Source organism: Dermochelys coriacea, chromosome 3 (genome assembly GCF_009764565.3).
Source record: "Dermochelys coriacea isolate rDerCor1 chromosome 3, rDerCor1.pri.v4, whole genome shotgun sequence".
Lineage (NCBI taxonomy): Eukaryota > Metazoa > Chordata > Testudines > Dermochelyidae > Dermochelys > Dermochelys coriacea.
In genome coordinates, this window is record NC_050070.1 from 58,252,038 (window position 1) to 58,270,634 (window position 18,597).

The following is an 18,597-nucleotide window of genomic DNA, read 5'->3' on the forward strand; positions in this document are numbered from 1 at the left end:
ATGCTCAAATAAATTTGTTAGCCTCTAAGGTGCCACAAGTCCTCCTTTTCTTTTTGCAGATACAGACTAACACAGCTGCTACTTTGAAACCTGACACTAGCACAGAGATGGTCTTGAGTAATGCTTGTGGGTAGATAGGGGTGTTCCTAAGGTGTCAGATGCCGGGTAGTTTTATTCCAGAAATAACTAAAAATGTATAGTTTATAGAAAGAAGAAATGGGGACACTCCTTTAAGTATATTATTTTCCAAAGTCTGTAGTGAGATCTGTCTGTGTATCATAGCTAACTAAAACATTTTATAGATGGTCAAGGGAATTTTGTTTAAGGGTTGGTGAATCTTGTTTATTTTATCAAGGATAACATAAGCAGTTTATAAATGGGCAGCAGTAAGTGATGTTTGTGATAATTACCAGGTGAACAGCACATCTGGCCGCCCACCCTTACTATAGCAATGGAAAGGATTCTTCTGTTGCTGTAGGTAACCCACCTCCCCAAGCAGGGGTAGCTAGGTCAGCTGAAGAATTCTTCCATCAACTTAGTGCTATCTGCACTAGGGGTTAGGTCGGTTTAACTACATCACATGGGTGTGGATTTTTCACACCCTGAGAGATGTAACTATGCCAATGTTCAGTGTAGGCCAGCCCAAAGTTCTATGAAGTGACAATAGTATTAAACTTAGAAACATAAAGAAGCCATTCAAATGAAATAGTTTTTTATACACCCACTAGAAGGGACCAGGGCATAGGTAGTCTGGCCTAGTGTTCACAGCTGAGCTGGTGACCACACATCAAGGACACCAGAAAGACATTAGTCCATGAGCAGAGGTCAAAGGAATCACTAGACCTAGGTTCAATAAGCAAGAGTTGGGGTCAGAGTCTGGCTGGGGGCGGAGACTTGGGACCAGAGGTAGTACCAGGCTGGAATCTGGAGTCAGAGTCAGGCTGGGGTTGTACACTGCTGATCAGAAGACAAGATGTGGTCAGGAGTCACAGCAGGCCAGAAGTCCAGGGTACTTGACCAATCAGAAGGCTGCAGGGTACTGTCATTCTGGACCCTTTGGGCGGTACTTCCTGCAGTGCCCAGTCTCTGCAGTGTTCCCTGGATGTGGCTGGTGCCTGCCCTTCCAGTGGCAATGCGAGAATATCAACCATTATAGGCTCTCCAGATCTGGGTTCTAATCCCATGGATCCTTACTCACAAACTCACTTTAAGGTAGTGGTCCCCAAACTTTTCATGTCTCATCTCCCTTGCCTCTGTATGCACCCTCCCACCCCCCACCCCCGGGTGCTGTGGTTGGGAACCAGGGATGGGAGTGGAGCCGTGGTTCCCGGGGGGGTGGGGAATGTGGATGGGGTAAGAGGGCCAAGGCTGGGGGTGGGTCTGGGGCTGGGAGTGGAGTCAGAGCCAGGAGTGGAATTGTGGCCGGGGGCCGAGGCTTAGGGTAGGATTGGGGCTGGGTTGCAGTTGAGGCCAGCAGCCAAGGCTGTGGCCGGGTACGGAGCCGGGCCAGAGCCATGGGAAGATGCCAGGGCTGTAGCTGGGGGCATGCCAGGGTTGGGAGTGGAGCCACAGCTAGGAGGTGGGGCCGCTGCCAGGGGCAGGCCAGAGCAGAGCTGGGGGCAGAGCTGGGCTGCGTGGCACTCCCTCCCCCGCGGGGCCTGGCACAGGCCCCATCGTACCCCCCTCCCCTCGAATGTTTCTGTGCACCCCTCTGGGGGGCATGCCCCACAGATTGGGGACCACTGCTTTAAGGAATGGTTTTGAGACAGGCATATTAATGAATACTAAGAATCTTAAATTCAAAGTAATTCCCATTAGTTCGCTGTTTAGTTTGTTTCCTCTCGAGGACAATGCAATCGGTACAATTTAGTGCTAACATGAGAAGTGCCTAACAGTGTTTCAATATCCAATGAAAATTATTGCAAGAGCTGATTAAATGTAATTCCTTTGCAATGCTTTTCAAACATCATGTCACCAATGGTGCTGAAGTTTTGGTAGTGTCATGTGGCATAAGCAGTGTTGGCCTGGAAGAATGCTTCTTCTCAGTACCAGGTTTACAATGGTGCCAATGATGCTCTGGTGCTGGCCCCACACTCAGAAGGGGCCCTGGCACCTGCACTGTGGCCCTGCCCCCTCCCCTGATGCCCCACCCTACTCGGTCTCTTCCCCAAGGCTCCCGCTTGCTGCTCACTCCTCTCCACTCCCTCCCCCGCTGTGCAAACAGTGGGTGGGGCTTAAGGGGGGAAAGGCCGAGTGGGGGGTGAGGCCTTGGAGCAGAGCATGGACAGGGCCTCGTGGGGAAGAGGCCAAGCAGGGGCGGACCTCAGGCAGAGTGTGGCTGGAGCAGGGGGCAGGGCCACAGTCCAGGTGCTGGGATTTACAAAAGATTAATCTGGCCCTGCTTCTTCTTTTGGACTAGATGACCTTCTGGGGTCCCTTCCAACCCTGATATTCTATGATTCTTCTTGGTGCTGTTTTGTGGTTTCTTTTTTCTTTGCCTTTGTTGCTGTTTACTTACTTGGATGAGATGAGATTAACAGGCTCAGAAGAGATCAGAGTGCTGAGTTGGTATGTCAATTTAAAGAGAAAGACTTTTTTTCATCCATAGTCTCCGAAGGTGGAAGATGGACCTCTTTCATCAGAGGCTTAGCAGGATCCAAATATCAGCTGTTGTCACCCTTTCATTGGTTGAGTACGTTCATGGAAAGATCTTGGTAGCATCTTTAGCTCCTGAATATGCTCCTAATAATTCATATGCCACAGGATTGTAAATCTTCAACTTCATGATCTTCAGTGCCACTCACTTAAATTCGGCCCATGCCATGTGAGCACAGGCCTAGGATAGGAGTGATAGGAGCAGCTGGCATTGGGAATGCTGAGCCAGGAGTGGAGTCCTAGTGAGCGGCCAGGAAGGACTCAGGGGCAGTGGGTGAGAGCCTGGCATCGAGGATCTCATCATAAAAACAACTAAGCTAAGTGGGGAGTGTTGGGGGGCTGCAGGGTGAGGAATTGTGGGGACTGTGCAGGGGGAGGATGTTGGTGGGAGCGGGGCATGTTCGGGACTGTGGCCTATGGGGCTGAGATGTTTGGAGCTTCTGTGAATGAGAAGTATGTCAGGGCTCTTGGGATGTGCTGGGGAGGGGGGGCTGTCAGGGTAAGAGGGTGGCTGGTGGAGGGTTGTTGGGGTATATGTGGGGTGGCATGAGCATTAAGGGAGGTGTGCAGGATGAGGAATGTATGGGGTGGAGGCACTTTGCTGAACAGCCCCTATTCATGCCATACAGGGCTGGCAGCAGCTGGAGCAGAACTGGAGCGAGGTCGAGTGCTGCTCAGGTTTGGCCCAGTAGCCCCTTCATCATGACGGAGGGACGGCTGGGCCAAAAATGGGTGAAAGTGGGGAGCTCCCAATTTCCATAGTGCATAGGCCCCAAAATTCTTTAATCACCATTAAATGGTTACATTGATGTTTTGTGGATGTGATGTCATGAATTTGGCCTTATCCTGCAAACAGCTCCAGGTGGGCAGACCCTTGCCCCCTCCCAGAGCCTCACTGAAGTGACTGGGGCTTAACACCTTACTGAGGTGGTGAGCAACAGCTATGCTGTGTTCTTGCCACCTAATATATTTGTTCAAAAATGTACATATTGTAAATAAATCAGTAGTAGCCTGTGTCTGCATCCACTCATTTCCTTCCCACTAAGGAATGAAGAGACTTCTTAGGTGAAATTCTGAAATTGTCAGAATTTTTTTTCATTGACATCTGCAGGGCTAGGATTTCACCCATGGAGTTCAATTTTTTTGCTAAGTTTATTATTATTATTATTTATTTTATTATTTATTATAGCACTTAGGAGACTCAGTCATGGACCAGGACCCATTATGCTAGGTGCTGAACAAACAAAAGAACAAAGTGATGGCCCCTGCCCCAAGGAGCTTACAATCTAAGTATAAGACAAAACACAACAGATGGATACAGACAGATGGTGAAGCACAATACTGATGAGCACGCTAGGCAATGGTCTCAGCAAAGCAGCACCCTAACCGTTTCCAGTTTTTTGTTGGCATTACAGAAGATATTATTATTTCTAGTTGCACTGCCAGCCGCTCATCCCGATCGGGAATCCTTTATGCGAACTGCTGAAAAAACAGGTAGACACAGTCCTTTCTCACAAGAATAATTAGATAGTGTAACATCACAAATATTTAATCCTTTATTTACCATAACTGTTGTATAGAAATAGGGTATATATTAATCACTGAGCAATTGTTAACAAAAGGAGGAAATGACATCATAGAAAACCATATAGTAACACAATATAGTTTCGGTTATTAGAATTGATAGCACAAGAGTTGTACATTTAGATCAAAATGTATTAGGCTGGGAGGATTGGGGAACTGTTTCTATGATATTCCATTAACTGATGCATTAAAATTAGCATTTATTGTTAAAATTTCCGACGTTTCAGCATGAAGCACAGGCATACTTTTGCCTTGAACCAGAATTTCTATGTGAAATCTCTGATTTTCTAATACTTAACAATCCCTGAATCATTTTAATAGAAAATGTAGGGCATTATCACAGGAATTTAGCATGTGTTGAATACAAAGTAGTAGAAACAGTGCTTTTAACCTGAATTCCTCATATTGATTTGTGAAAATGAAATGACAAATAGATGCAAGACCTAAAGGCTTTAGGATATTATGAACAGATAAATGGATAACGAATATGTAAAAGAACAACTCACAAGGAAACAAGTAAGGCTTTATACTGTAAAGAATTGAATTAAAGGAAAAATATCCAAATAAGGCAGAGTTTTATACTTCACCTTGTTTGACACAAGTTGCAATTTGCATGAATTATAACGGTTAAGAAAAATGTCTCCAGAAAAAAATAACTGTTCTTAATATCATCTCTCTTCAATATTTAAAAGTATATGGATGACTTAACTGTAGTAACTTGGGACAGTAGAAACAAATATTAAACAAATATTAAGATATGAATATTTATATATTGAACTAATATCATGGCATCAGATTTTAAGTTGTGTTCCCCACTGCCAAGCAGATTCAGGGTTTGGGGCTGACCTGTGATCCAGAGGGAGGCCACCTGAAAATTCAGGTCTGGCATTTGGGCTTTCCTTTCCTCTGGGTGGCAGTTGTGACAGTATGGGAATATGTCTGTTTCAAATTAGGAATTTCATTGTGTTTTGTGGATGCCATTCTGTGTTTGTAATCTTCATTGTGGATGAAAGCATCCATTTTGTACTAAGAAAAGGAGTACTTGTGGCACCTTAGAGACTAACAAATGTATTAGAGCATAAGCTTGCGTGAGCTACAGCTCACTTCATCGGATGCATTTGGTGGAAAAAACAGAGGAGAGATTTATATACACACACACAGAGAACATGAAACAATGGGTTTATCATACACACTGTAAGGAGAGTGATCACTTAAGATAAGCCATCACCAGCAGCAGGGGGGGGAAAGGAGGAAAACCTTTCATGGTGACAAGCAAGGTAGGCTAATTCCAGCAGTTAACAAGAATATCAGAGGAACAGTGGGGGGTGGGGTGGGAGGGAGAAATACCATGGGGAAATAGTTTTACTTTGTGTAATGACTCATCCATTCCCAGTCTCTATTCAAGCCTAAATTAATTGTATCCAGTTTGCAAATTAATTCCAATTCAGCAGTCTCTCGTTGGAGTCTGTTTTTGAAGCCTTTTTGTTGAAGTATAGCCACTCTTAGGTCTGGGATCGAGTGATCAGAGAGATTGAAGTGTTCTCCAACTAGTTTTTGAATGTTATAATTACGTAGAGACTGTCCAGTTTGTCCAGTTTGACATGGCAGAGGGGCATTGCTGGCACATGATGGCATATATCACATTGGTAGATGCTCAGGTGAATGAGCCTCTGATAGTGTGGCTGATGTGATTAGGCCCTATGATGGTATCCCCTGAATAGATATGTGGAAAGAGTTGGCAATGGGCTTTGTTGCAAGGATAGGTTCCTGGGTTAGTGGTTCTGTTGTGTGGTGTGTGGTTGCTGGTGAGTATTTGCTTCAGATTGGGGGGCTGTCTGTAAGCAAGGACTGGTCTGTCTCCCAAGATCTGTGAGAGTGATGGGTCGTCCTTCAGGATAGGTTGTAGATCCTTGATGATGCGTTGGAGAGGTTTTAGTTGGGGGCTGAAGGTGATGGCTAGTGGCGTTCTGTTGTTTTCTTTGTTGGGCCTGTCCTGTAGTAGGTGACTTCTGGGTACTCTTCTGGCTCTGTCAATCTGTTTCTTCACTTCAGCAGGTGGGTATTGTAGTTGTAGGAATGCATGATAGAGATCTTGTAGGTGTTTGTCTCTGTCTGAGGGGTTGGAGCAAATGCGGTTATATCGTAGTGCTTGGCTGTAGACAATGGATCGAGTGGTATGATCTGGATGAAAGCTAGAGGCATGTAGGTAGGAATAGCGGTCAGTAGGTTTCCGATATAGGGTGGTGTTTATGTGACCATCGCTTATTAGCACCGTAGTGTCCAGGAAGTGGATCTCTTGTATGGACTGGTCCAGGCTGAGGTTGATGGTGGGATGGAAATTGTTGAAATCATGGTGGAATTCCTCAAGAGCTTCTTTTCAGAGAGGTGTTTCTCTACAAACTTTTGCCAGTTTGATGGGGTGTGATGAGGTGTGCTCCCTGACTGACATAGCTGTGCTGGCCAAAACCCCTAGCACAGACACAGTTATAATGGCAAAGTGTTGCACATGGCTAATCCAAAAGGGTCAAAGAGGATGTGGGGCATATTTGCCACTTATCCCTAAAGCAGTCAGCTGTAAAGGAGAAGTGCAGAGTGCACTCTCTTAAAGGAGAGATGCAGTAGCTGTTATCCTCTGGAACTCTGAAAGCCTTTGGATTGTTTGAGGCACAATGCCTCCCAGATTTTCAGAGATGGGGCAGCGCAGCATTCAGGGGTCAATGCATTAATGACACAATTTTATGTCATTCTGAAAAGAAGAACTATTAATTGTAGGACCCAATCCTGTACTCATCGCTCAGGAATCAGTAGAGCAGGGGTTTAGAAACTTCATTGCACCGCACCACCCATTCTGACAACAAAAATTACTACAGGACCCCAGGAAGGGGGACCGAAGCCTGAGCCCACTCAAGCCCTGCCACCGTGGGTGCGAGGGGGCAAAGCCAAATTCCTACCACCCCAGGCCGAGGGGCCAAAGCCCAAGGGCTTCAGCCCCAGGCAGGGGGCCTGTAACCTGAGCCCTGCTACCTAGGGCTGAAGCCCTCGGGCTGTACTTGGGCTTTGGCCCTAGGCCTTAGCAAGTCTAAGCCAGCCCTGGCAACCCCACTAAAACGGGGCCATGATCCACTTTGGGATCTTGACCCACAGTTTGAGAACCACTGCTAGAATTTTACCTGACAAGGGGTGCAGGGCATGGTCGTGGAACCAAGATAAACTGTTATGTTCTTCTTTTAATTGAGTGAGCAAACATTTCAACTTCCAATAAACTGTGAATCATAAAGCACTATTATTATTATTTTATTTGCATTACGCTAGCACCTAGCCATTATTATTTGGATGATGCCATTTATGTGTCATAGAAGTTTTACAGGTTACCAAACTGAAATTGCAGAAGCTGATGCAAAGTCATCGGGAATCAAAAATGTGAGGAAAAATTAGTTCTTTCTTTTTCTGGTAGCTTGAAAATAATAAATACATTTATTTTCAAGACTTTCTGGACCAGAGCTGGTGTAAATTGGCATAGCTCCATCTGACCCACTGGAGTTAAGCTGATTTACACCAACTGATAATCTGGCTCTATGTGTTTCCATTAATATAGAGATGCTGGTTTTATCTGATGTTTATATTAACATTTATTTCACAGAGCTATTTTGATAGATTCTGGTTCACTTTCTGAGTTCCTGAAAACCATTGGCACAGAGACCCCAATCTACAATGAGCTCTGTACAAACAGGGCCTATACCCATTAGATGCTCTATTGCAAATAATACCTTAGTTTAGTGCTCAACATAATATTATGAAACTTTATTTTAAGTACAGAAAATATGAGTAAAATAAGAGAAGAGCTATTGTTTTGAATGCAGATCTCTTGTATGCGATAGCTAGTGTAACTAATTAACCATGACTCTCTTATGACTGGGAAATATAACCCAGAATTTACAATATCAACATTTTTGCTTTCCGTAAATACTATCTGATTCTGTAAAATAATGGTCTGGAACCAAGGGAACCTGATGGCCACAGCAGGTATGCAGCAAATTAACCAAAGGTTATTTAGAGTTTTAATGAATAATTATATTAATTAATGCAGAAACTAAAATAGTTTTTAGCCATTTGAATGTTATATTAAGGGAAATTTCTTATCACAGAAAATCATCTGAGAAGCATGCTAATTTAATAACTAAGTACAGTTTGAATCCTAATTAGAGAGACAAAAACAAACAAAAGCACTAACAATATCTGTTACCCTGTTTGAGTTCATTAATTATCAGCCCAGTTCACTGAAGCCCTATATAACCTTTTGTTTATTTCATATTTGATCTGCTTTCCTGGGCCAGATATATTATATATGTGCAAGGGCTGCAAGACTGAAACACACATGCTTATCTCCTACTGATGTTAATGGGAATTTTGAATGTGAAAAAATGTCAGTTCAGATGGAGCTGATACTATTGTGTCCTGTTGAGCAGAATTAATGGCATTCCAGGAAGTAGTGAAGACTTTTTTCCCATCCAAATGATGTTTTATCAATTACTGGGGAAAACTTGGGCTTGGTTACTCACCCCCTCTACAAAAGGCTACCATTTGTAGTGTATATGTAGTCACGGGTGAAGTCTACCCTTTGAGTTCCTTAAAGAGGCCAGATTAAAGAACAGCGCAGTCTTATTCTGATTTACGTGTGTGTGTGTGTGTTGCTTAGAATGACATATTTACAATGCCTTTTAAAATGATATGAAGTCACTATAAGGAATCCAATAACTGTCCAAATTATTACGTACATTTCCAGTTATGTTTGGTCCTTGTGTCTCCATCACTGAGGGACAAAACAAAAAACCAACAATATTCAAGGTATTTAAAAGTCTGGATTTTGTTCTCATTTTTGTAGTAAGTAGGAATTTTCTGTAGGCTTATAGCTTCACCTGCTTTCATATATAAAATAAAAATCCTGAATTTCATTTGTTTTACACAGGAGTAACTCCATTGACCTCAGGGAAGTTAATCTAGGCTCACACTGGTATAAGAAAAATCAGAACCAGGTGAACGGTGTCTAAGTAGGTGAGCAGCCACACATAAAAAACATTTGTAAAGTATCCATATGAGTCTGATCCTGCTCTCTCTTGCCAAAAGTACCATTAATGTCAATGGTTTGGGAGGAGTAAGTAACTGGGTCCCAGAAGTCCTGACTAGACATCAGTAGGACAGAAAATGGAAAGGGAAATCTGAAATTCTATCTCCAGCTCCCTCAGTTGCTCCCTTGGTATTGAAGTACCTGTAGCGTTTAAAGTCTTCCAGTGGTTTAAGGCATCTTACAGTAGTAGCTCGTGCCAGCTGTAATAACTGGCACAAGCACTGGGTTTCATTCTTGACTCTGATTTTCCTGTCCTGTGGTCTAAGGCAGAATTTCAAATTTATTCAAGTGTAGTTTATGACCTATGAGCTTCTTATACCCTTTAAATGATGATTTTTTAAAAAATCTCATATAGAAATTGTTATAAATATAAAGGGAAGGGTAACCACCTTTCTGTGTACAGTGCTATAAAATAACATCCTAAAGGGTTAAGAAGCTCAGCTAACCTGGTGGGCACCTGACCCAAAGGACCAATAAGGGAACAAGATACTTTCAAATCTTGGGGGGAAAGGCTTTTGTTTGTGCTCTTTGTTTATGTGTTCTCTCCTGGGACTGAGAGAGGCCAGACAGAAATCCATCTTCTCCAACCCATCCTAATCCAAGTCTCCAATATTGCAACTAGTATAGGTAAGCCAGGCAAGGCGGATTATCTTTTGTTTTATGTGAATTTTCCCTGTGTTAAGAGGGAGGTTTATTCCTGTTTTCTGTAACTTTAAGGTTTTGCCCAGAGGGGGATCTTCTGTGTTTTGAATCTGAATACCCTATAAAGTATTTTCCATCCTGATTTTACAGAGATGATTTTTACCTTTCTTTTTTTTTAAATAAAATCCTTCTTTTAAGAACCTGACTGATTTTTCCATTATTCCAAGATCCAGGGATTTGGGTCTATGATAATTTTGTAACAAATTGGTTAGGATATTATTCTCAAGCCTCCCCATGAAAGGGGGCGTGCAGGGCTTGGGGGGATATTTTGAGGGAAGACATCTCCAAGTGGTCTCTTTCCCTGTTCTTTGTTTAAAATGCTTGGTGGTGGCAGCATACTGTTCAAGGACAAGGCAAAGTTTGTACCTTGGGGAAGTTTTTAACCTAAGCTGGTAAGAATAAGCTTAGGAGGTCTTTCATGTGGGTCTCCACATCTGTACCCTAGAGTTCAGAGTGGGGAAGGAACCCTGACAGAAATATAGGTTAAAAATGTGATTCTTCCAGTCATTTAGCTAAAGCATTGACTACTGGAGACCTGATCCTGCAAGGTAATAGGATCATTTGCCAAGTGGTTGCACTTAAAATTTATTTTATTTGTGAAAAATTCTACTGGTTTGAGAGAGATTCTCTATACTTAAATGGGCTATACTGCTAGAAATGGTGATATGTCTCAGAATAAAACTGAGATGTTTCAATTTAATGTATCCAATCTAAAAAAATTCATACTCTTGCGAAGAATGTCTGAAAGCAAATTCTTTATCTCTTTTACTCCCTTGACTTAAATATGCCCAAATGGATTTTTTTCTTCAAAGTGTGTGTGTAAAAGAGATAAATTGTGCTTTCTGACAGAAAAGACCTTGTACCACAGGACACCGTATATCACATACAAGATTTCAAGACACAATGAATTCCCTTACCCCACTCCCTCCACTTACTATAGCTATGAAAACACTGGGAACAGGAATTCCTAATGGTAATATTGGAAGTGAACTCTAAACAAAACGGGCAGTAACAGGCACCAGTGTGAAATTACATAAAGTTTAGTACACTTTATCTCATTCATTATATCAGCAATATATGCTATGAGTTTCAGCCAAATGGTTAATGCTGTAAAATAATACTTCCATATAGTATTCATGAATGAATTTCATTCTTGCCTATTCTAGCTCAGAAGCATTAGTGGGGCCCGGAACATTAAGGAGAGCATCTTTCTATGTGTATGAATCAGATTCAATACATGGGATCAAGAGATTATGACAGTTTCAGTGTGCTTCCCATGCATATGCATACCCCGTTTGCCATACAAACTAGTTTTGTAGTAATTCATTTAAAATGTGACTAGATTGTAATAAGCAAGAGATATTTAAGGGAATCAAGACAGTGACTGGAGATCTACCATATGCCCTTCCTTCCACCACTCCCAAAGAAAAAGTAAACTTCACCAAGGGAATCAAGTGTAAAATGACTAGATCCCTTCCATGAACACACACAAAGTTGGAAACCTCATCTGACCATAAGTAAGCTAGATTTAGCCATTTACAATATAAAAATGGTAGCTAAATAACTAAAATACTATTTCTCTAATTTTTCCAACCAGATTGTATTTCCTTTTTTCATTCTTGGCCAACAGGGAATTGACCTGTAGGGAATCTGCCACATGCTAAACCACTATTGAGAATTATTAGAAATAGGAAGTATTTTGCAATATAGTTAATGAATTGATTAAGCAAGAAAATTAATAAGGAACATAAATTCACTAGAGTACTGTGCGGTAATTCTGTCCATAGACTTACCTCAGTGCTTGCTGAAATAGTGTAATTAAAAACCCCACTAATCTATAATGTTAATTGTTCTTTGGATTTTCTTTAAAACAAAGCCATGCTGGGCCTTTTCTGTTACTGTGTTATGGATAAGGAAATCTTATCTTAGGTTTATATGTGATTTATGAATTTAAATACAAGGATTTACAAAGATGAAAAAGGAAGCTTCCAGAGGGGCTTGTAAGTACAGTTTAATAAATGTGATAAATTTAAATCAAACTGACACATCATTTTAAGAAGGGATTGCATCTTTGGAAAAATCTGTATGCAAGGATAGGCAAACACAGTACAGAATATATCAATATAAGGCCATTAATTATAAGTTAAGTGGGCATTATTACACACCACAAAACTATGTATGCCATTAGTTCATGTAAATGAGTCCTTGAGCTAACCATAGCTGCTGTCTGCAACTGACTTGCTTTCAGGAGTTTTAGGCTTTTATTGTGTGTTTAAAAAAAAAAAATATGAATGATTCCTGGAAAAAAATCAAAGGTAGGTCAACCCTTTTCCTGCAAATATTCCTCTGTTTAATTTATTTGTAATGCTTACTTACTGGTACCATGCTAGTCCTCATCCTGTAAAGATAACAAATTAATTGGTTGACATAGAACAGCTTTATTCTGGACAGAGAAATGTTGTCACCTGCCAAATAAAATATAATTTTCGTCCTTCGTTTCTTGATAAACTGCTTAATAAGTTCCTTCAAGTATTTTTCTCTTCCATTTGCAAGTTAACCAAACTCTCATTTAATCATTTTAAAACCAGTATACCATATCAATGACATTTTGGGAGTAAATCTAAATGAAGATTATAATACCATGCCTGTATTCAATGCACTATTTCACATCATGTCTTTGAATTCAAATCACTTTAAGAAATAGTGAGCCAAATTCTACTTAGTTAAACTCCATTGACTTCACTGGTTTAACTGAAAGCAGAATTTGGCCTTCCATATGTGCCGCAAATATAGGTTGAATCTTTTGAAATGTGTAGACCAGGAATTGGCAACCTTTGGCACACAGCCCGTCAGGGATATCTGCTGGTGGGCTGGGACAGTTTGTTTACCTGCAGCATCTGCAGGTTCGGCCGATCGCAGCTCCCACTGGCCGTGGTTCGCCGTTCCAGGCCCATGGGGGCTGCAGGAAGCGGTGTGGGCCGAGGGATATGTTGGCCGCCACTTCCTGCAGCCCCCATGGGCCTGGAACGGCGAACCGCGGCCAGCGGGATCTGTGATTGGCCGAACCTGCGGACGCTGCAGGTAAACAAACCGTTGCTGCCCACCAGTGGATATCCCTTATGGGTCCCGTGCCAAAGGTTGCCGATCCGTGGTGTAGACAATTGAAAGACAATTTCAACTTGAAAGTAAAGAAAACAAGGCCAGATTTTCAAAGGTTTTACACACACAGTTGTATGTGGAAAACTTGCACACAATTTGCACATACATTGACTGGGACACAAACTGTGTGTGCCATTGGCCAGTTCTCTTACCTGACTTTAATGAGAGCAGGAACCAGCCCTAAATCATAAGGACAATACTGCTAACACATGCTGCACCAGATGAGCACATGGGGGTTTTATCTTAGACTGGTACAGAATAAAACAGTGTTTCCTGAATTCCTGTGTGTGGCCTAAATTATTTCACATGCATATCATTACCATGGAGTAAAATGAGAATATACCCACCAGAATACTAAGCTTTCAAAATAAGAGCCCAGTTTTGAATATATATATTATTGGGTAACTTGTAAAATCACCTGGGGCCTGATTGTGGAACTTTGAAAGTCACTGAGAGTTTTGCCATTGACATTTATGGTGCAGGATTGGATACTTAATTCTTTCACATTAAATAGCTGACTTTAGAAGATATTTAGTGATGCACAGATCAGGACTGTGCCCTTAATAGGGACACTTTTGGGTGTTTGTATTTACTGTATGGACATGCAAGTTCTAGTATTTTGATGCCTTGCAGAAGCAGTTTGGTTTGATTCAGGAAAAGGAATACAGTTGCATTAGATGAATTGACTCGTCAGGCATAATTGTCAAGTATTTCTTGCTATTTTGTTTCTGGACCCTGCAACAGACATCTCTTATTTTCCCTTTCCAGGAGTTTGTCATGATTGTTGTGTTTGGTTTGGAATATATCATTCGTATCTGGTCAGCGGGCTGCTGTTGTCGCTACCGAGGATGGCAAGGAAGATTGCGATTTGCGAGGAAACCATTCTGTGTAATAGGTGAGTTTCCCAATTAATTTCAATGTAAATTCCAAAAGTTACAACCTAGCCATCACTTGTTGGCTGATTTCTTGCATGCACAATAACAGATTCAGTTTATTTACTTGATTTTACTGTAATTCTTTAAAAAATGTCTGATTTGGAACCAGCAGGTTGGTGCAATAGTGAACCTGTGTAACAGCAGGATCTCAGCTTCATTACCCTCATCCTCTGACTTCCTTGTTCTTTCCAATTGCTATTTGCACTCACTTGTGGCATCTCATTTCAAATTAGATTATAAACTCCTAGGGGCAGGAGACATATCGGCCTGAGTTTGTACAACACCTGGCACCAGGGGTCCCCAACCTGATTGCAGTAGCACCCAAAGGCCCCAATGCAAATAACAAATAATTTACTCAGAGGTGTATCATCTATAAAAGCATCATTATTAAGCACTTTACAGTAATTCCTGTAATTATCAGTTGTAGGGGCTGTTTTTCCAATAAATACAATAGAACTTGGAATCCCATATCCAAACCATGGTTAGCCAGATCTAATGTGACCTTAGGGAACAACATGTCCCCTGAGGCTTACTGCACAGTTGGCTAAAGAGGAAAGCATGGAGAGGAAGTTACCTGTTTCCCCAAGGCCAGTTAGAGGAGACAGAAGGGACTTGTGTGTAGAAACTCCACTCTCTCCTGTCTTCCCCAGGCAGCCTTTATTGGGGAAGCCAGCCCCTCAGACATTCCCTCTCCCTGCATTCAGCCATATGACTCCCCTGATTAATCAAACCCATGGGTATTTGCAGGTTTTTGGTACACTCAACTCTTTCTAGTAATCAAGGTTCTACTGTACATAATTCAAGATAACAGAACCAGACAGTTCAACACAGGTGGTTTATTAACGATAAAATAAGTCAAACATTTAAATAGCAGAAACATGTTTAACATCCCAGATTACTTGCTGCTGTCCTAGAACTCTTTGTTTGGAGATAGCCACAATTTGTTCAATCCAGCTTCAGTTTATCTTCAGTTTTGTTTCCTCCTACTGTGTGCAAGCTTTTCGCTGCTAACTAACTTCATTTTGGAGGTGTTAATTCCTTGCATAAAGGAAGTTCGTTAAGGGACACAGTCATGCTCAAAGTTACACATCCAAACCTACGTTACTTATGAACCTGTCAATAATTAAAGAAGGCCAGATTATGGCCCATTCTGGGCACTAGCCGAAGGGAATGAGAGGGGCATAAAGCACCCCATGTACCCTAACGCAGCTTCCAGTACCTGGTGGGTAGCATGCTCCACAGTGCTGCTGTGTCCCCGCCTGTGTGCCAATGAGCAGGAAGGAGTGAAGAGTGAATACAGCTTTGACTCCGACCCCTGGTGGTGTTATCTACACCAGTATATCAGGAAGCACATTCTGGCAGTCAGTCTCCCTTCTGGGCCATTCTAGGAGCAACACTGCAACATAGACTCCATTGCATGGGGCTAGGTCACAATCTAGACCAGAATTTTAAGCAATCGTTATATATTTTTCACTGTTTTCACTGGTTGTTTCTTGCTCTTTGCTTGTTTCTAACTATTAAAGTGGCCCCATTTGTTCCTATCTCTGCTTTTTCTCTTGGCCTATAGTATTCTCATGCTTCATGCCTCATGCTGCAGCATTTAAAAAACGAACTAATGGAAAAAAACATAAGGAATGCCTTTTTATTTGTTAGCATTTGTAAAATGTTTTTCCTGGGTGGGGACTCTAAATGTTGGGCCTAAATTATCTGACAGTATTGCTCTAAATACTTAGCAATTTTCCTTTATGGGTTATTTTATTTTTACTTTTTGAATCACTTGAAAACTAGCATTCTTTTCTTTTTTTTTTAATAGGTCTACTAATAATGGTGAGTCATATGACTTTATTAGCTGAACTCCCCATTAAAGTCAAAGTAGAGTTCCTCTAAAATTCCATGACTAGATTTGGCTTTTTGTTTTTTAATCCTTATTTACAGTTTATTCATTCTACTTCCCATTTCAATGTAATAGTGATATCTTTACAGCCAGGGTCTGTTTGCCCTTAATTTAACTTGCCTGTATATCCTCACCAGATCTAACTACTTTTGCAGTCAAACACAATTACTTAGGTCATTGGCCTAAGAGGTAGAAATAATAAATGTTCGGATTACCAAAAAGGTCAAGTTCAGAGAGCCTTTGTTTTGTTCAGATTTCATTAATGACCTATCAGTGTGTACTACTCACAACCAAAGGCCAATACTTACAATAATGAGCCTATGATGTCAGTAAATCTGACGTTAGTTTACAAACAACTCTGTGTGCTCCTTGAAAAGAAAAGATAATTCAGTACATGTTGTCCAGCTTTGCACCCTATTCACTGTCTCAGAGGATATGGGAAATAGAATTGTTATTCATCCTGGCTGTGTATTTTGTGTTAGATTGAGAGCTGCCTGATATCCCTTATTTTACCTAATTACTACTTGGCCAGTGTATCTCATCCACAGAGCACACAAGCGCTGACCCGTGTACTAGGCATATCAATTTGAAGCTGGAATTTCAGGACTGCAAAGGAATGTTGCCATGTTGTGTTGTAGAGGCCCACAGCAGTGAAGGGATCAAGGCCTTCACTTCCTAGCTTCTCTTTATTGGGCCCCAATGACTGTTGATTTAATATATGATCTGTCCTAATTTTTACATATCTGTCCTTTATTTAGAAGAATGATAATTTGGGTTCCAATACTATTTACATGGGTCTTTAATTTATCCTCTTCACTAAGGCAGTCAGACTGGTCAGATTGTGTCACTGAAGCGCAGAGTTGTGTATGAGGAAGTGCACAGCCATACAGCCCTTGGAAGAGCTTCCAAAAAGCAGCATGCCTCAGGAGGGAGAAATGCTCTCTGAAATTCTCCAGTATGCGAAGCCATACTGAATCAGACCAAAGGTCCATCTAGCCCAATATCCTGTCTTCCAGCAGTGACTAATGCCAGGTGCTTCAGAAAGAATGAACAGAACAGATAATCATCAAGTGGATCCATCCCTTGTTGCCCATTCCCAGCTTCTGGCAAACAGAGGCTAAGGACACCATCCCTGCCCGTCCTGGCTAATAGCTATTGATGGACCTATCCTCCATTAATTTATCTAGTTCTTCTTTGAACCCTGTTATAGTCTTGGCCTTCACAACACCTTCTGGCATAATTCCACAGTTGTGTTGTGTGTGAAGAAATACTTCCTTTTGTTCATTTTAAACCTGCTGCCTATTAATTTCATTTGGTTATGAGGAGTAAATAACACTTCCTTATTTACTTTCTCCACACTAGTCATGATTTTATAGATCTGTGTTTGTGCAGCACTTAGCACAATAGAGTTTTGTCCATGACTGGGGTTTGTAGGTGCTATTTCAATATTTAAAACAAGAAATGAGAATAATAGCAAAAAACTATCAATTCTGTTAGGCAATTCATTGACATCCCAAAACAAAAAGTGCACTTGAATGGCAAAAATACACTTCTTCCTTTAAAAAGGCATTGGCTTTGTAGCTAGCATAGGGAAGGATGGTGTAGTTATTAGAGCTGGGTGAAATGTTTTTTGGAAAAATAGTTTCCTTGTTGAAAAATGCAGTCAACCCAAAACTATTTGCAAATTTAATCCTATAAATTTCATCTGGGAAAAACTTTTCCAGGGCCAGATTCAGAGTCTGAGCATCCCCATCTCTCCTATAACCTTTAGCACAGTGATTAAGGCACTTGGGATGTGGAAGACCTCACATATTACAGGGTTAGAATGGAAAACCCTCATACATCCACATTATTATTTTTAAAGAACTTTCATGGACATTTTACAGAAACACATGGCTATAAAGCCACTCTGATATTGGAGTGTTTCAATTATTGGTCTAGCCATCACTGCTCTTAGAATCTGTCTCCAGTGTTTGTGGTCATTTGCTTCTGTGTTTGAGGTATGAAAATTATGTGTTCCATCACAATGTAACCATAGTCACACATATCACTTGATACATGGAGTGAGGAACAAGAAATTAATCACTCAAACTTATGGTCAAACTCAGAGATCTGCTTTGTACAATTTCCCAAACTTCTTGAGTTTCCACCAGTTTTCCTTCATTTCTTGGCCTTCCAGTGTGCCTAGTCCCATGAAATACTACCCTCTTCTAACTAGAGAAGTTACCATCTTATCAATGGATACTTTTGTAAGGACATTATTTATCCTTTAAATCTGCAATGCTCCTTCTAACCAGAAGTATCAGTAAAGTATTAATGGTCCAATGGATGCACCAGTAGCAAACATGCAAGCTATCTAGATCAGCTCCCACTTTGGTTTGGTGTTTGTCCTGATTTCCCAAGTCTGCTGAAGTATGTCTACAGTTGCTGGCACAGTAGTGTGACACAACTCACTGTGTTTGTAACCAGAATGAACTGGTTACTGAAAAGCATGCTTCCTATAGCATGAGAAGACAGCAAAGAGCTGACTACCCCAGCCAACC

The 18,597-nt window shown here is 41.4% G+C and overlaps 1 protein-coding gene across 1 annotated transcript in view; it reads left to right on the top strand.

The window, feature by feature from the left end:
• The window catches only part of KCNQ5 (potassium voltage-gated channel subfamily Q member 5), a 513,662-nt gene that overhangs the window by 388,274 nt on the left and 106,791 nt on the right, over nt 1-18,597 (top strand). Inside the window, exon 3 of the mRNA XM_038397155.2 lies at nt 13,994-14,120. Within this exon, the coding sequence (XP_038253083.1) occupies nt 13,994-14,120 (127 nt within the window). The remainder of the gene's footprint in view (nt 1-13,993; nt 14,121-18,597) is intronic.